The 19,665-nt window shown below is 43.2% G+C and overlaps 1 protein-coding gene across 1 annotated transcript; it reads left to right on the top strand.

Annotated features, from left to right (window-relative positions):
- Positions 1-1,285: 1,285 nt before the first annotated feature.
- LOC138204373 (phosphatidate phosphatase LPIN2-like) lies at positions 1,286-19,622 on the top strand. Its single transcript, XM_069159584.1, has 20 exons — positions 1,286-1,388; positions 8,465-8,665; positions 10,171-10,266; positions 11,003-11,301; positions 11,385-11,501; positions 11,655-11,778; positions 11,876-12,335; positions 13,192-13,291; positions 13,555-13,727; positions 14,163-14,256; positions 14,375-14,444; positions 14,547-14,630; positions 14,878-14,957; positions 15,770-15,929; positions 16,456-16,604; positions 16,746-16,832; positions 16,925-17,077; positions 17,890-18,004; positions 18,140-18,243; positions 18,360-19,622. Exons 2-20 carry the CDS (start codon positions 8,474-8,476, stop codon positions 18,502-18,504), a joined length of 2,802 nt encoding a protein of 933 aa, XP_069015685.1. The 5' UTR covers positions 1,286-1,388; positions 8,465-8,473; the 3' UTR covers positions 18,505-19,622.
- The last annotated feature ends 43 nt before the right edge of the window (positions 19,623-19,665 follow it).

The following is a 19,665-nucleotide window of genomic DNA, read 5'->3' as shown; positions in this document are numbered from 1 at the left end:
TAAAGGAGCTGTTGTCAGATCAAAACTGTTGCTCTCCTTTGTGATATTATGCAAGAAGAATTGGGAATATACAGAGTGATGTTGGCTTAGAGGCTTAAAGTGGCACCATCCTCTCCTGTTGAAGGGGAGAACAAAGCAAACATGAGAAATTCTTGGGGTGAAACAGAGCAGAATTAATTTAAATCAACGAGTGTAAAAGTTGTCAAGGTCCAGTGAAGACAACAGACCTGCAAGAAGAACTGCAGCTCCCTAAATGCACTTTTTTAAAATGAGTATTAGTTGAATTTGAGCTGTTATATTTAATATTTAAAGTATTTGTTTAAATTTTACTTAGGCATCAAAAGTATATATTAATGTAACAATAACAATACACAAAAACAGCACATCTCCACGCAACAAACATCTCAATCTTGGAAACCTGTCTGTAAAACAATAACCTGACTCATCCGCTTTATGGGGAAATGAAAATGTTTACTTCCTCCTGCAGAGCGAGCAGTCGGTTCCCCTCACTCGTTTCTCACTTACATTTCTAGAACAGACTGCGGATGCCTTTTAGCTGAGGGTTCATGATCAGGCCTAACTTGTACTGTGAAACATTTGCCCTGCTGAACTGTCCTGCAGAAAATCCCTGAGAATCATCACTGCGACCTCTGACCTCAAAACAGAAAACCTCACTTTGATTAGTGAAGAATTAACTTAACTGGCTGAACTTTATTTCAGGGCAAAAACAACAAGTATTCATAAATAAACATGCTTCTGTGGAAATGATAACATAATCTATCTAGCTGTGCGTTTGTGGCAGTTTTCTACAAAAATCACGATTTATATTCCCAGTGGAACAAACCCATTTATTCATTGGATTTAGAGTTGGGTTTTTTTTTAAGCGGCATTTGTATATTTTATGTCTATGAATAAACCTGCTTCTGAGCACAGTGGTTCAAGAAACGATTAGATGGCAAAGAAATCCCATAAACAACAGGTTCAACGATTTAATTAGATTTTAGAGCATCTTAATGCATAAACTTAATTAACTTAGTTCAAATATGCTTTTTTTTTTTTTTTTTCTCCCCCCTTTATTTATGTATTTATGACAGTCGGGCCACTAGTTTTTTTTTTTGTGTTTTTTTAATGTAATTCTGCCGACGTTCCTCAAGAAGACCTGATAACTGACCCCGATAATCAATGAAACTCGTCACCTGTCCTCCTACGTTGGTAGTCACGTGCGGCGTCGGCGCTGCAGGGTCACGTGATTGCGCTCGCCTTCAGCGAGCAGCGGCGGCAGCGGCCGCCGGAGAGCCGACAAAGTGCTGGCGGAGGGAGCTGAGTGACGGTGCGTCTCCCGAGCGAGCGAGCCAGCCAGCCAGCCAGCCAGCCTCTACTCCGGGCAGGTAGGATGATTTAACCCGCTGCTGTTCCTCTCGGCGCGATCCGTTGACACCTCTTGGAAAAAAATAAATAAAAACGAGACATCATTTTGCGCTCTCGTGTCTCCGCGTCGCTCCTCTGCGCGGCGGCGGCGGAGTCCTTGAGATCTTCCCGAGGAGTCATTTAGCGGCTTTGCGTCGAGTCGCGTTTGACGCCGAATATCGCTTTTGAAGTGTTGTGATTCTGGATATCAGTGATGAGGACAAGACTAGCTGCGGCTTGTAGCTTGATAACGATCGGAAATTGGACATTTACTCCATTGCGGCTATTTATACAATTCTATTTTTTTTTTATTTTTTTTTTCATAAATGCCTGTTTAAGTCGGATTAAAACCTTCTGCTGTGTCTCTAAACGCCACATGATTTATTGTGAAAGTACTCTGCTGTACCTGGAGATTTAGGCCACTGTCCAAATTTTTTTTTTAATGCTTTGCATTAATATAGACGACAGGTGCATCTATGAATGCCCCTTGGCGTACAGATTGGCAATATCATAAATATTATGTGGTAGATTTTTTTAATCATATTGTGATTAAAGGGCTGCTATTGTGCACATTTTCCCATCAATAATAATATTTCCCCGGAGATCATATCAACCATGTATTGTCATATTTGAAATGATTGAAATATCTTTGTATTTATTGCAGAAATTAGTTAATTAATTGATGTTGCTCCTCACAAAATAATCCCCAGCTGTTTTGATTAGTCGATATAATTGTTGAGTATTACGCTAACGCACTGATTTCCAACCTCTCTCTGTTCTATGTCATTGTATATTGAAAAAAAAAAATTGGGTATTGGAGCGTTTTTGTTGGGCGAAACAACTGGATTGAAGACGTCACTTTGGACTCTGGAAACTTGGTTTTCATCATCTGTTTTCTAGACTGAGTGAAAAATAATACAGACGCACCAACATAAACAACTGTAAGATGCAGCCCCGTTTGCATTGTCTACATGCTGTACAGTTTGCCGAGTCAAAAAAAACACGGTGGTGTCGAATATATCAAGTGTTTGAAATGACATGAAACCCCACGCACTCGATGGCGGCTGACGCAGAATCACGTTGGGCAATTGGACGCGGTAGGCAGGGGAAACGTGCCGAGACAGGGAAAGCTAGATTTGTCCTAATCTTGTCAACAGGATTAGCACCTTTAAGATGCTGTCACCCCATGCAGAGAGAGAGTCCCAACTGGTTGTGCTGGATTTGCATCACGAAGCAGTGGCACTGGATTATGTGACGAAGCCCCAAAAGGACCCTATCGTGTTGTTTAACATCAATACAAAACCTCTTCCAGGAGGTCTGTTTCCTCACGCGTTCCTGAGGCTTTGACCATGTTGTGCAGATGGACTGACTTTGCTCAGTTGTTTTTGCTGAAACGATGAGTCAAGCACAAAATCAGTTAGTTGACGTCAAAATTGTTGGCAATATTTTTGATAATCGGCTCGTTGTTTGTCATTTTTGTGCTCAAAGCCAAACACTCAGTGGTTCCGGTTTACCTTTTGGTTTTGGTCTCTTGGCTTAACAAACACGCTCTTTGAATACGTCAGTATGGACACAATACACAGTCCATATTAAAGCTGCAAATATTGATTATCGTCATTATTTATTCATCTGTTGATTATTTTTCTTGATAAATCGATTTGTTGTTTGGGCTCCGAAAACGGTGGAAAATGTTGACCAGTGTTTCCCCAAGCAGAAGATACACCCTCAAATCTCTTGTCCCAACTACCAGTCCACAACCAAAAGATATTCCATTTATTATCATGGAGAATTAAAAGAAAGAAAATATCCCAATTTTAGAAGCCGGAATCAGAATTTTAGCTTTTTTTTTTTCATAAAAGATGACACCAAACGCTTAAAGTAGCTATTAAAATATTTTAAAAAATTATGAATTATTGTTATTATTTTCATTCAAATAGTTGGTGATTCATTATCTGTCAGTGAACTAATGGATCAGGAGACAAATTATTGCAGCTATAGTCTATACATAATGTAATTACAAAGCAACAATGAGTACGTATTAGTCCGCGATGTTGACCTGATATTGATCAGGGTGGTTTTCTGGGAGAGGAAGTGCGCACACTTTGGCTTGCCGTCGTGCCACTCAATCGTTATTGAAGTGCAGAACAGAGGGGTGTAAATGTGGCGCCGTGGGAGTCAAACTCAAAACTTCAGATCATGCAGACGGTGGACAGGCCGCTCACCGGGGAGACATCCGGACGTGCAGCGTTGCCATCGTGTCCTGATGACTCTCATCTAGACACTTCTGCTTTGTCCCTTAAATGAGCTTTGCACTTTTCGGTCTACATTGTGCTGTGGTTGAATGTGGGGAGGGGAGGGGCGGAGAGGGAAAGGGGGGCCGGGGGAGGGGGAGGGGGTGCAAACAGTGTCACTCTGTTTACAGCAAGTTTATTTTTGAATTAGCATTCAGTCACATTTGTGGCCCTGTCATCATATTTCACGCAGACATTCATGGTTTCCCGTGGACGAATCCCACCGACTTCACTTTGTTTTACATCTACACTGACGTGAAGTTATTCAAACAAACAACTGATAGATTAAAGTGTTCCCGCAAGCTGTTTTGCCGTGTTTATTGAGACATTTCGAGCGTAGGATGGCGGCGACGAGGGACGGGGGGGGGGTCCGGTGCTGAAACGGATTATGTAAGGGGTCTTAGAGCTCAAGCTGGGGGGTAATATTTGCTCAGAGTGCCTGCAGAAAGATCATAGAGCTGCGGTGCAAGGCACAGACCAGGAGCACGCTGCCTTGAGGAGGACGGAGGGGGCGGAGAGAGAAGGCTGTAGCTCAGCTTGGCGCTGGTGGAGGAACATGGAGAGCTCAGGGAGGATACCTGTAGAGCAGCAGGACCGGCGGATGCACCTGAAGTCCCCCTGGACTCTGGTGAGTCTGGGTTGCTGGTTTTGCCTCAGACTGTATGCGGAGTGGGTCTCATGTTGGTATTTATAGGGTTGCTCTGTTACATATGACCTGACATTTAAGCCGGAATTCACGCAAACACGCAGGGGTGAGGTGTATCGATCAGCTGATCACAGTAGATGTTTTAATTATTTATTAATATGCAAATCATTTTTTATTATTGATTTTTGTCACTGTAAAGGAGGGAACATGCAAGATGCTCGCAGCAGTTTCCAAGGTGACAAACGCTCTTGGTATACTTTGATAAATGAAAGCAAAACTTCAAATATACCGGAGTTGAAACCAGAAAAATTACAATTTAATTAACTGTTTCGCTGAATAATTGACTTAATTTCTAATAGACTAATTATTTCAGCTCTCTCGTCTTATCTTCTGCACTGATCTCTGCTCTATTAAAACTATCTATTTTTAATCCAGCTGCAGATACCACCATCATATTAATTATAGGTGATAAGAATACAGTTTATGATATAATCGCATCGATTTATCGTAATGTATTTATGTATTGCTTATCGATATAGGAGGAGCAATAGCAACGTTTTAATGGTAGACGTATCTTTGTCATCTCATGGTATTTATTATCAAATTTCCAATCTTGTTTTATATTGTATTTTTTTTCTGTCACCTTAAGGATTAAACTGTCACCTGATAATGAGTTGGTTGTTGTCAGTATAGCGAGTGCAGAGACAGTATGTGAGGCGCATCATCATCTGTTCCTTTTTGTTGTCTTATGTTCTTGCCACATTGTGTTTTCACAATAGCAATTATTTTCACCTGAGCAGATTATCATGATCAGATTGTATTTTGCCGAGTGTATTTTTGATCCACCTTTGTTTAAGACTTCAGAGTTTAGAGTTGGTGCAGCAACTGAATGGTTTCAAAGTCCAACCAGCTGGTAAGCAGCTCTGATTTAGTAATTGTAGACTGTGTCCTAAACACCCCCCCCCCCCCCCCCCCCCCCATCCCACACACACACACACAAAGTCCTTGTCCTTGTCCTTATGTCACGTTTCAAACTGCAAACACGCATATCAGAGATATTTTGAGCTCGCATTGAAAATGATGTTCGGTCAACTAATTACAGGTGCTGAGGAAAATAGGATGAGGACACTCATCGGACACCACTGACGTAATGAAACGAGGAGCATTAAAGACGGATGATAAATGTGACCATGTTCAGGTGAAGACGGATACAGTCACCGATGATATATCTTTTATTAATTATTTAGTCGGTGTGAGCTAAAAACGAAATGCTCTTAATTTAGCTTAATTAGGAAATGCCTTCGAAAGGGTTTTTCTGAGGTGACGGCTGTGATCACAAACAGCTCGCAGTAGCTCACAGACTTTTGCTTTTAACTCATTCTATTTGTTTTACGGACTGTGTCTCTTTATTATTTACTACTCGTATAGATGTGGTCTAACATGTTATTTATCACGTTTCATGATGAGCACGTATAACGGAAAGGTTACTATAGATTTTGCAGTCCTAAGAGCTTTTACACTTCAAGGACGAGATGAATAAATGACATGGAAAAAGCAAAATACTCGCCAGCGAATATTTCAAAATCAAAACTATCAATACTTGCAGTGTTGTGAATTTACAGTGGTTCAAAAAAAAAGCTTTAAGTTGATTTACGTCAGCTTCTTCTTCGGAAGAAAAGATGGATTCAACATCATCCAGTGATGAAGAGCAGGCGTTTTATTACTCTAGCTAAAACTGCTGTGACTCTGATGCCTGCTTTCTACCAACTCTACTCCAATCAGAAGTGAACTGCATGAACTACTCACTGTTGCGCCATATGTTGTCTTTTAGATATTGTCTTTGTCATGTAACGGATGGCTGGAGACGCAAACCACCAGCATTGTCATCAGGAGTTTGTGACGTGAAATTCGTTCCGCTTCCAAATAATATGATCGTTAGCTCCGAAAAATGAACCTACTTCCAAAAACAAAGTACTTTTTCAATAGTTTAAAAAAAAAAAATATTGACGTGAATTAAGCGCAAAAAAACAGCCCCAGTCTGTAAAGACGTTTATAGACCGTCCTTAATACCACTGAAGTATAAAACCTCATGTGAAGTGACAGAAAGTCAGAGTATGAGTGTAATCTAACTTTTTACTGTCTCTTTACAATCCGTGTTTTATTCTTTTAATATAAGAGGAAACTTTCAGTGCAGTCCTTGTATATTTTGGATACATTTATAAGTGTATTATACAGGTGTTATTGTTGATGGAAGACTTCAGCTCTGACGATGTTGTCATCTGATGGCAAAAGAGGAGGTCAGCACTCTACGCACAAACAGAGAGGCAGTAAAAATCTCTGGATCAGATCTGACCCGGTTCGGACCAGAATGGCTCTGACTCAGTACTGGGTTAATGTTGCCCTGCATCGATGGGTCACCACCGGGTCACCAATCTAACAGAACTCAGGCAAAACTATTCTGTATTCTTGTCAATGTCTTTAAAATCAGACCCACCAAAATATGTAAATTGCACGTATTTAATGTGAATAGTTTGTTTTATCCTCAGGAATGTCACCTTTTGTGAGATTGGACTATTATAGTTGACGGCCCTCAAATTGGCATGCAACACTGGATGTTCTGCCATTCATTGAAAAGTTCAATTCACAAAAAAACTAAGCGAAGAAGGATTTTACACGGCCTATAACTTCAAGTCCTGGGCTAAGAAATCAGCAGACAGACAGTGTTGACAGATGACCTGAAACCAGTGGAGATTATTATTATTAGCAGAGCGGTCTGTGACGTGTCATTAGAGCAGCAATGTACTCGTACAAAGACAAAGTGAATGATTTGACAAGAAGTGAAATGCTAGAAATGTCTTTCGAAAGTAAAAGTGTTAACATGAGAGGCGGTGAAGGGGATCCGAGAGATACAAAGATAAGCGACGGGATGATGGTATAGGCTGCAGTAGGTGATGCTACGATGTCGGCGCAGCTGGAGATGAATCTTGAAAGCGACCTGCGAGGCAGCTGAAGGAGTGACAGAAGTTTCCTGAAAGCTACTGAAATATAAAAGTCACATATAATTTCACATAAAATCTAGAAAACCTTTCAGTGAATTGGAAACAATATATTTGATATATTAATAGGATGAAGTTTGTCTTGGTTATATATTTAATTACAGTGACACTGTAAAACCTTTAACTGTAAATTTACAGTAATTAAGTGACTGCAGCTTTGCCTGCTAAGTACTGTATTTTTTACAGATTCTTACTGTATTTTAAAATAGCAGTATTTTACTCAGGATAAATGTACAGCTCTTTACTGCGTTCTTGTAAATTCACAACAAATCCATCACAGTTTTGCCAGTATGTTACTGTATATTTGCAGCACTGTATTGCAATACAACTGTATTGGAATCTATGGTGTCTATTATATTTAATGACAATTAAACAAATTTAACTGTGCATATAACTGTCACAGATTTATTGTTTGTTGTACGAAGAACTGTCATGAACCCATGTTAGAATGAATCCTTAAATATAGAGTTGGGGAAGCTGGCTGTATTGATTGGAAGTAGGTAAATTTTGTCTCATTGATTACGGTTTGTTTTCCTTGTGGAGAGACACTTGTCCTCTCTGCAGGCTGCAGTCGAGGCCCTGATTAAGTCTCGATCAGCTCAGAACTCTTTTGAGGAAAATGGGACAGAGCCGCTGTGTTTAGGGACCAGCTTGCATTTCATTTGCAGACTATTCTGAACAACAGGAGCCTTACTTCAGGGACGGTGGCCTAGTAAGACGCAAAAAAGTTCCACATGGTTTTAATTCAGGCGAGCTCAGGAGGTAAACTTATTTCAGAAAGTAACAAAGCAGAATTTCTTAGAAACACAGTGTGTGGGGAACTGTTATGACTGTGGGTGAAAGTGATTCTTAATATACTTGAGTCTTGCAATGTTATGCTCTGTGATACTGTATTGATTCTCAAAAACACTTGGATTAATAGTTGCACATTTTCGTGGCAGACTGTGGTTCACTTTGTGTCATGTATAAACTCCTACTACACTATTGCAATATATTGAATTACATCCCCGGTTTTATATTGTGTCATACATATGTTGATTCATGGAGGGTGTTTTTGCTGACAGGTGGACACCATGAACTATGTGGGGCAGCTGGCGGGCCAGGTGCTGGTGACGGTAAAGGAGCTGTATAAAGGGATCAATCAGGCCACTCTGTCAGGCTGTATCGACGTGGTTGTGGTCCGACAGCCCGATGGGACGTTCCAGTGCTCCCCTTTCCACGTCCGCTTCGGAAAACTGGGGGTGTTGCGCTCCAGGGAGAAAGTGGTGAGTGTTCTGCAAACAGTGTCTGTAATGATAATGTATTTTAAAGTAAGAATCTTAAGTAAATGTTAAATCAATATCTATTGCCGAAATGAGGATGTGGCCCACTGATGAAAGCTCTCACATTTACAGTAATATGAACGGAACGAGCTGGATGTTTGTGGCGAGGTTCCTGGGTAAACTTGCCTGAAGCGCATAAAACTGCAATACCACAGAGGGCCACTAGGTGTTTGCTCCCAAAAAACTCTCGCTGCATAGACTCTCATTCAACTTCTCTCATGAAATACAAAGTCAGTAATTGTTTTCCATGAGTCATTATGGTGTCTCTGCTAAAGTCACTCCTTCTTATTAGTTTCCTGGCAGTCCATCTGAAAATGATTCCATCATTAATAAGATATTATGCCTCAAAAAGCGGTATGTTTGGGGCCTGTCTGTTTAATTGGCAGGCCGGTAGTGCAGTCAGGTATCCACTGTCAGAGGCCGGGGCGTAGTGTCCTCAGAGGTCGAGTCAGATCCACCGCTCACTCCTCCCCAGCTCGTCCAAATATGGTCACTTCTGGCTCCAAAAATCCAAGATTTATAGTTTCTTATTAATATTTCAAGCAAAGTGTGTTCTGAGGGAAATATCTTACCACAAAGATGATTCGGTAATCTGTGACAGTTAATTATAAAACCGAAAAAATATGTACAACTATGTCTGATTCATCGTGCAGCCCTGCTGGATGGTAATCTTCAAATACAAAGAAAAGTCCCTTGCTGCATAGCAATAGCACTATAATCTATAACACTTCACTCTTCCCGCAAACATTACCCTCTGTTTCCCTCTCAAGCACTTTACCATCCGATCAACTCTCTGCTGCTCACAAGAGCAGATCGCACTTTATTTCTATTTATAGACACTGTAGTGGTCGACTGTAGACTGAGATTGGATGTAGAGACTAAAGTTCAACTCAGCCTCCCGACTCGTAAAGAGTCTTCTCTGTTGCAGACATTCAGAAGAGCCGAACAGTGCAGGAAGGAGTCTGTGGTCGACCGAAAAGACGGTTTCAATGTTTCTGTAAATCACGTGGGAAACTAAAAGCGTCGCTGTCACTAAAGAGAAACCAAGCAGATAAAATGCAGATTTAAAGGTTATCCTGACCTCATGTCAACATCTGGCATACATTTGGAGTAAACTCTCTGACTGTTTAAAGACGGAAGGAATCCTTTAATCAGGACATGCTGTGTGGCTGTTCGTGTTGTTGACCTTTTTTTTTTTTTTTTTTTTTTAACAAGCTAATTCCACACATGCAGCCCAGTTTGAGTTAAAAGTTGTTTCATTCATGGATTGAAGTGATGACTAAATGTTTTCTCTGGGAAATTTGCGGCGCCGTTTTTACGAGCTGTATCGTGGACATGCATGTTGCGCTTTGCTGTTGAGCCTCTTTAGGGTTTGTTAAAGCCTGAAGTACACCGTAAAGCATCGTGTGCTGCGTGTACAGTCTGAAATTTGTTGTTTGACTCTGCAGATTGACATCGAGATCAATGGAGAACCGGTGGAGCTGCACATGAAGCTTGGAGACAATGGAGAGGCCTTTTTCGTCCAGGAGACCGAGCAGCACAATGTGAGTTCTGCACACGATGCGAGGTGCGATCAGAAAGTTGCTGGACTGCTCCTGTTGTGCACGAATGCAGCGCGTACGTGTGCGTCCGTGATTTCGCCACGGACTTGAGCAGAGCGTTCACGTCAAATTCTGCATCAAACTCGGGGAAATCGGCAATGGAGACCGTTGAAATGCTTCAGAAAGCCTTTGCCAGTGGCAAAATGAGCCCAGTCAGGCGTTTTAAGTAGCATTCGAGTTTTAAGAGGTCCAGAACGTGTCTGTCAGGGCAGGTCGGGATTCGTCCCCCAGGCTCAGACTGTCTGCACCGAGTTCTGCCGTGACCTTCTGAGCCATCTGAGGGAAAACGTTCGACCCGAACTGCGTAAAATGTGGCGTGATTGCACTTTTCCAACATCACAAGGCATCACAGTGCACTGAAAAAGAACGACAACACGCTCGCCGCGCCCCGCCCCTTTCTGCTCAACAGACTTTGCTCCCTGCGACTTCTTTCTGTTCCCCAAAACAAAGCTGAAGAGTCGCCGTTTTTGACACTGTAGAGGAAATCGAGCGCAAATCTCAGACTTTCAGGGAGCGTTCCAAGCGTGGCAGGTGCCCAGATTTCGGGTATGATTTTTGGTTGTTTTATAGGCGCAGTCTCTGAACTTTTTGATCACTCCTTGTGTGAAGAAATTGATGGCGGAGATCAAATATTTGTCTTCCTTTACTCCTTTCACTAAGTTCTTTCCTCAATCCACAGGAGATTGTTCCGGCCCATCTGGTGACCTCGCCCATCCCCACAGAAGAGGCTCTGTTCAGGAGCAGGGAGCCCAGATGTGGGGGATCAACAGTGGAGACCAGTCAGCCTGTGAGTCCGGAGGACTCGGCCTCTGGGAACCACCAACTCTGCTCCAACTCTACTGGCAAGAAGAAGAAGAGGCGCAGGAGGAAGCACAAAGCCGAGCCACGCAAGGAGGAGCAGACAACAACGTCTGCAGGTGGGGAGCCGGAGCTGTGTGAGCTCAGCTCAGATGAGGAGCACAATGCACACAACGGACGGTGAGTAGTTTACTTTGAAAACGGAGTATTTATGTCTCGTCCGCTTTAACCGCATCATAAATATAGCCGTTTCCTGTCGCCAGAGCGTCTTCACTATCTGTGATAAAGGACAACATGGACCACAGGCAGCATTCGCCACTCACCGCCCTCGAATGGGACAGCTACCCCTTCTCCGATGGAGACTGGTCCCCCTGCACTACGTAAGGCCCTCCTTCTCTGTCCATTCAAATATTTACATAGTTCATACAAGCAGAGAGGAAGAATAAGACAGTCAGGTCTGAGTAAAACAAATCACTCCCACGGGCTGATTAGAGCTGACTCAGTGGAAATATGTTTTTTTTTGCTTGCATCAGGGATGTGACGGAGCCCATGTCACCGAAGAGTGACTCGGAGCTGGTTGTGAAGCCGACAGAGAGCATGCTCCGGGCAGAGTCCCACATGCAGTGGACCTGGGGAGAGTTCCCTGAATCTACCCGGGTATGGCTCATAAACATAAACAAGTGACATTTGAAGGGTTGCGGGTCTTTTGAAAATGTTTTCATGCACATTAAAGCTTTTGCCGTCTCGTTTCCAGGTCAACAGAAAGGAGAAATCGGAGCCAAAGAAGTTGACCATCACTCCCTCCGAGAACACGCACTTCAGGGTTATTTTGAGCTCAGAAGCCATGGAGGAAGAGTCGAGAGGAGGACAGAGGAGGACAGATCCCATCTGCAGTCTTGTAAAACCGGAGCCCCGGACCGTCAAGCCCGATCATCGCATCTGCAAACCGCAGCTTCCCGAAGCCTCGTCACACGACACGAAGCCAGACCTTTCAGATGTAATGTTGCGCAGCTTCGACTCTGAGCCATGTCCTGCGAACTCCGACCTCAGCACAAAAAGTTCACGCAGGACCAGGTGGACATCGTCACCGCCCAGCCGCAGGGCGAACGGCTCTGCCGCCAGCGAAGGGAGCAACGAGGCCGGAGACTCCGCAGCTGTTTGTCCGGATACAAGAGCCGCGTGCAAAGCCACTGACTCTCCCACCAAGAGGAGGGGTAACTCCCTTTATACCTTTCACTCCGAAAATGTCTCGCAGTTTCTGTACGTCGTGCTCTTAAATTCAAGAACTTCTACAATATAAAGAAAAATATGATGATCATTCAAGAAAATACAATTTCTAAATGAGTGTTCTAAAATGCCTGAAAAACGGGAGGAGAGAAAAAAAAAAAAACACCTCTAATTTCTGATGCAGACACACTGCTTGTTGGTCTTTACTTTGTGACTATGTGAAAATGATTCTGATGGGTAGGTTAGCTGGATCTTTCATTTCATTTAATTACAAAACAACATCCTCCCTTAATTGAAAACAAAGTACTCCCTCTGATAGCTCAGTAGAATATATAAGGAAAAGCATACGGTAAGTAAATGGCACCAAAAAGAATCTAGTTGCTCCCTGTTGTTGAGAAAAGAGCTGCTCATAATCTACAGTCTCAGACGAAGTGCAATCAATTTGACAAGGGAAAAATCAGATAAATATAAATATATATATATATATAATATAAAAAGGATGAGAAAAAGTTGCAAGCAGTTTTCAATAAAACACTTTATTTGTATCTCCTCAAAAAGAGAGATTAAAGTCGGTAATGAGGCGTGTGATCATTTTAATACTTGAATTGCATTTGAAATGACATGGGAACTTCCTCCATATTTTTGTACGTGTTAACTACACCCAGTCTAACCAAGTTATTGTTTACAGGAAGGATGTGGTTTCTTCAGTTCACACTCTGTGTCTGTGGCAGCTCTGCCTTCACGTACAGACATTAGAAAAAGAAAGAAAGAAAGAAAAGGAAGTGAAACAAAATGAAGTCAGCAGTTTGTGAGTACACCTGTCTTGTTCTCCTTTTCATAAAGGTGTGAGGAAGAGGAGCCAGCATCAGGGCCCTGAAGATATTTACCTGGAAGACCTGAATGTCCTTGAACCTGATGTTGCTGCGCGGTACTTCCCAAAAAGGTACGAAACTGGGGATCCTTTTCAGCGTAAAATCCATGTTCCCATTTAGGATTATTTATGAGTTTATGTACAGTAGATGGCAGAGTATGTGTGTCCAGTATCTGTTGTCACCACAATTGTGTCTGCTCCCCACTGTAAACGGAGCCTCACAAGTAGTGACAATAATTGGGATCAACTCTGGTGTTCAAGTGTCTGAAATTGTGTGTGTGTGTGTGTGTGTGTGTGTGTGTGTGTGTGTGTGTGTGTGTGTTCGTGTTCTCCAGTGAGTCGGAGCAGGTTCCTACAGGGCGGCGCTCTGGATCCCAGTCGCCCCAGTCGGTGGGCAGCGCAGCAGCAGACAGCGGCACCGAGTGTCTGTCCGACTCCGCTGGCGACCTGCCCGACGTCACGCTGTCACTGTGTGGAGGCGTCGGGGAGAACTCGGAGATCCCGAAAGGTAATTGGTTATTTTTATTATCAGCTATTATCCATTTGAGGAGCACTGGTCGAACATGTGTCCTCCTACATTTATTTTTGAAATTCCGGTGGGTGCTGTGGTTTTCTTTCTGAAATCCAGATACAGGATTTAGGAATTAAATTGCTTTTACAGAATCTTGATTTTTTTTTTTTTTTTTTTTTTTTTTTTTTATCCTTTCGTCTTTTATGTAATCCGTATTTAATTAGACTTTTAAATTAGCGGCAAACCACATTGTATTTCACTGCTAATATTACTTGTGTATGTGACAAACAGAGGTTTGAATTCTTGTAGTCCTTGTTTATGAGGATCAAATAAGCAGGATGCATTAGAAATGTAATGCTCCTGATTATTATATAGGAATTTGGGGTGTCCTCTTAATTTGTGGTCAAGTTTTTATGTTCCATTTTCTTACAGAAAAATTCATGGAGCACATCATCACCTACAATGAATTTGCAGAGAATCCAGCAATTATTGACAATCCCAATTTGGTGGTTAGAATCGCAAACAGGTGAGACTTCCTGCTCCCGAACAGGTGCACCCTCTCATCACGGTTTTTTTTTAAAAACTGATATTACATAGTCATTGCAACATTTGCAACAATGAGCTAAAGGAACTTCATTTTCCAGGTATTACAACTGGACACTGGCAGCACCGCTGATACTCAGTATGCAAGCTTTCCAGAAGAACTTGCCAAAGGTATCCCGTCTAATGTGTTTAGACTGACTAAGACTAAGACTGAGCTGCTTATATCTGCACATTAAGCCTGTATACACAAAGAGTCTGTTATTTGAATGGCAGGCCACAGAGGAGGCCTGGGTGAAGGAGAAAATGCCCAAAAAGCCGGGACGCTGGTGGTTCTGGAGAAAGAGCAGCGTCAAACAGGTGGGATTAATAACTTCCTTTGTTTCAGCAGCTCTCATGAGGAGTCATACCGTCTGAGTAACTTTGCATTGTAAATAAGTCCAGACACGATGAACAGGTTGTCCAAATGAATCACCAACATCTCCGCTTTGCAAAATTATGTAGACTCTGTCAAGAAATAGCCTTTATGTCATACCTAGATTTGTTTTTGCCTCTAGATATTTATGTCAAGTCAGAGAAAGCTAATAATATTTCCTCCTCTCCGTAGTTCTCGTCAGAGACCAAGTTAGAGAGACAGGAGTCTCTGACCGGAGAGAGCCCTCCCCTCCACCAGGCCCCAGAAACACAGTGAGTCAGCAACAAAGCTCTGGCTTCCTCACAACACTACAGTATACACACACACACACACACACACACGCACACACACACACACACACGCACACACACGCACACAAGCAGTGTTGGGTAAACATGTCCCACAGAAGGGGATTAGCATGTTAGTCAGCGAGCGGTGCCGTCATTTCATGACTCATCGATCCTGAAAAATGATTTAAAGATGGTTTGAACCTGGAGAGTTTTGTTTTAACAAAATGCTTAGTGTTAAAAAAAAGGAGGTCATAATCAACAACATGTGGCGTCGGTGAGTGATGCTGCCCCCTGGTGACAGTAAATGACGCTAGTTGTTTTTTTTGTTGTTGTTGACCCTGAAATCACCTTAAAGGCCTCATATCGTATAAATTCAAACTTTCCTTTGCTTTTTACACAGTAAAAGGGTGTGTGCGTGCGCGCGCAAGATAAACACCGTGAAAGTGTCAAAAGTATCTCTCGCCCCCTCAGCGAGCCGTTTCTACTTCCGTAACGTTGAAGACATTTTATTCGTCCATATGTATGTCGGGTTTTGTTTTTTTTCCCCCCAAAAAAATGTAAAAACCTTAACACTGCAGTACGTTGAAAACAAAGTACTCCCTCTGATAGCTCAGTAGAATATATATATAAGCAAAAGCATACTGGAAGTAAATGGCACCTCTAAAATATGAAGAAAAAAGTCATACTCACACGCACGTCGTCTCAAATAGGTTGGCTGTTTTTCCTTCCTCGCTCGCTCTCATCTTGAGACTGTCTGCCGATCTCCCTTCTGGACCGATTTGTCTCTTCCGCAGGCAGAAAGCTGCCGAGTGGTCCAGCGACGATGAGACCAAAGAGCTGAGCGCCGCAGCGCCCGCTCTGACGCCCACCGAGCGCGTGCAGACGGAAGGCCCGCCGCCGGCGCCACCGTGTCCCTCCTACAAGAAATCCCTCCGCCTGTCGTCGGACCAGATAGTGAGTCCGCCGAGCGCCGATGTTATCTGTGCGATTGATAAAAACGGACTTTGTTTGGGATTGTTTACACTGCAGCTCGGAGGAAAAGGCTCCCGAGAGGCAAGATGAAAGCTTTTATTTACTTTGTGCTCAGAACAGCTGAGAAACACAAGTGTATTTCCCTTTTTTTTTTATTTTTTTTTTTTTTTAAGGCCAACGGAGGTGAAATCTTTCCGGGATTATTACATCAAGACAGGACTTTAAGACAGAAAATGACAAATGGAAAATAGAGCAGCACATCTGGAGCTAGTTTCCTTCCTTCATTGTTATTTGCAGAGGATTATCCTTACGTGTTTCATGTAGAATTTATTGCCGCGGCCTCCCGGGACCCCCCCCCCCCCGACGCGTCTTTTTGGTTGTTTCTTTATTTCTGGATCTTGAGCCAAACGTCTTTCCTCCGCGGTTGTACAACCTCGCGGTTCAACTCGGCCAGCGCGAGAACGTTCCTCGGCTAAATGAACTGGAGTGGTTGTGTGTTTGCGAACAGGCCAGCCTGAAGCTGAGGGAGGGGCCAAACGACGTCACCTTCAGCATCACCACTCAGTACCAGGGAACGTGCCGCTGCGAGGGCACCATCTACCTGTGGAACTGGGACGACAAGGTCATCGTCTCCGACATCGACGGCACCATCACCAAGTACGACAACGTCACTGTGTTTACTCTGGTTGAAGATGGTTGTCTTTTTCACCGGAGGGTGTTGGACGCTCTCCTGATTGTGCGTTTTGTCGGGCGATTCCGTCTCTGTCCCGTTGGAAGTTAACCTCTCTTTCCTCGCAGGTCAGACGTGTTCGGTCAGATCCTGCCGCAGCTCGGTAAAGACTGGACTCACCAGGGGATCGCGAAGCTTTACCACTCAGTGCACGAGTAAGACAACGGGGCCGAGAGATCACAGTCGAACGACGACGAAGTGTCGCCGTCGAGTGAAATGTTTTAACCGGTGACTATCTGACCGACAGGAACGGCTACAAGTTCCTGTACTGCTCGGCGCGAGCGATCGGCATGGCTGACATGACTCGGGGTTATTTGCACTGGGTGAACGACAGAGGGACCCTCCTGCCTCAGGGGCCTCTCATGCTCTCCCCCAGCAGCCTCTTCTCGGCCTTCCACAGGTGAGAGACCCTCCGGTTCTCCGACGTCGCAGTCGGCGGCAGCGTTCGGCCGAGACGCTCCGCACCCGGGGTTCAGGACAGGGTTTCAGTAATAAGATGTTTGACCGTCGGCGGCCGAAGACCTGGTGCAGCGCAGAGAGGGCGCTGCGGCGTTTTAGAGGGAGGAAGCGCGTTCCGACGCTTCTCTTGCAGGAAATTACAGCGGAGATGAAACGGAAACATCCAGGAAGTCATTCATCTCGGTGCAAATTAGTGATTTTTTTTTTTTTTTTTTTTTTTTTTTTTTTGCCTCTTTGGCTTATAAAGGGTTTTATTTGAACGCGAGGCAGAAGGACGAGTCCGGATCGGTTAACCTCCAGATAAATCTGGTTTAAAGCTGTCGTACTTCGCCTCCTAATTTATCGTAGCTGCGTTTTTGGGTGTTACGTGAAATAAATCAGCGCGTCACCCCCCCCCCCCCCATTTAATCTAAAAGCCAGGTGTTGTTGCGTCATAGCGACAGATTTGCGGGAAAGAAAACCGCAGAGGAAACAGATCTGCTCCCGTGCAGATTGAGCAGGTTGATTTACGCTGTAAGAATCGTAACTATTAATAATCCAACCTAATCATTATTAAACTGTAATCTTTTTTTCTTTTTTTAATCTTTTGCATGTTTATAAGCTGCTGCACCGACCGAAAGAGTAACATTTCAACAGCGGTAACAAATGTCACTGCGAGGCAGCCGAAGACCGGAAGATTTAAATGTGTTAAAATGCAGCAGCAGCAGGCAGGAAGCTGATTCTTTAATCCTTCTTTTGAAATTCTCTTGTTAGAGAGATCATCGAAAAGAAGCCCGAGAAGTTCAAGATCGAATGTCTCACCGACATCAAGAACCTGTTCCTCCCGAACCAAAATCCCTTCTATGCCGCGTTTGGAAACAGAGCGAGTGTGAGTGCAGCGTTTTTCTTCCACGTGCTGTTCGAAGTTTGAGTGTTTTCTTTTAGCATTTTTAGCACTTCAAAGTGGATTTTTACGTCAAATCTGGGACAATGATCCTCATCGTCTCCTCCTCCTGCATTTAAGGACGTGTTCGCCTACAAGCAAGTGGGCGTGCCGGTGTGCCGGATATTCACGGTGAACCCCAAAGGAGAGCTGATCCTCGAACAAGCCAAAGGCAATAAAACATCGTAAGTAGCGACTCGTTGTTTGTTTGTTTTTTGTCCATCAACCGATTCTCAGACAAACGTTTATTGTTTTGTTTTTTTTTGTTTTTTTTCTTATTTCTCTTTTTAATATTTGGCAGATACAGCCGGCTGAGTGAGCTGGTGGAGCACGTTTTTCCTCTGCGAAGCACGCAGCACATCGCCACCTTCAGCTGCCCGGAGTTCAGCTCCTTCTGTTTCTGGAGGCAGCCGATCGCCGAGGTGTGCTTCGAGGAGCTGCTCTGACTCCGACCAACATCGCTTGTCTTTACTTCAGATCCAACCGGAGCGGTGACGACTGCACGCGGCTCGGTCAAATACTGATGATGTTTGTCATGCCTGCAGGCCGCTTGGAATAGTTTGATATCGGTTTGGACGCCCCCTGCATTAGTGGAAAAAAAATTTGGGATAGTAACGAAGCCCATATTCTTTAAGTTCAGGTTTATTCCTTTTGTGCCCCTTGCAGATTTTTCTTCGTGTTTTGAGCTACAGAAAGTAGACTAAAGTTTGACACGTCTGTAGGCGCTCTTATCAGCCGCGGTTTTGTTCCGGCACGTATGAGAAGAAGTTGCCTGAGCGCTTATTTAGGTAGTCGAGGTCCGGTAACTGCGGCGTGAAACAGAAATAGCTCCTGGTGGTGTATTTAGGAGACTCTCTTTAAGGCCTTACTCGCTCCATCAATCTTGTTTCATGTAATCGCTCCAAAGCTGACGGGATTTTGCACTGATATGCTAAAAATAAATGTATGATTTAGTACTTGCATTACAGCAATATAGAACAAAAAAAAAATGTAAATAATCACACTGCAATGTAGATACTGCTGCTGTTTGGTAAGGTTTTTTTTTAATTTTTTTTTTTATTTTTAATCAACATTTAATTAAAGTGTAAAAATTTTTTTTTTTTTGATGAACTTGGATTCTGCTGATGTTTTGCCAGATGTTGCCGTTGTGAAAACTGCAGCATATTCATGTGACGCCTCTTTTTGTTTGTATTCCGAGAAATTCTTTCTATGAAAGTGATGAAGTTTGTGTGACGAGAACACACATTATTTTTCTCAGTTTTTATGAAGTTAAGTTTTACTTTTGAATGAAGGACTTTTTGCTGCTGCCTCCACGTCTTCTCTGTAGGTTGTCGTGATCACGTGCCGGTGATCCGGTTTACATCATACGGTGTAACGACAGAAGCACGATGGACGACTGTTTGGATTCAGCTCTGGAAAACATCAACGTTGTTTTTATAGAACCGCTGATCTGCTGTACATAACGTCTACACTGAAACTATTTAATGAATGTATAGTGCCGTACTGATAAACGGTTAAAACGGATGTTGTCTTGTGTTGGATGATGGTTTAATAAAAACACTGTATTTGAAAGAACAACCAAAACCTATTTTTTACATTTTAGCACC

The sequence above is a fragment of the Embiotoca jacksoni genome, unplaced genomic scaffold (assembly GCF_022577435.1).
Source record: "Embiotoca jacksoni isolate LCO1_2020_lvr unplaced genomic scaffold, fEmbJac1.0.p SCAF_25, whole genome shotgun sequence".
NCBI lineage: Eukaryota > Metazoa > Chordata > Actinopteri > Embiotocidae > Embiotoca > Embiotoca jacksoni.
Note: the sequence above shows the minus strand (reverse complement) of the source record. Positions and strands in the feature narration are given on the sequence as shown.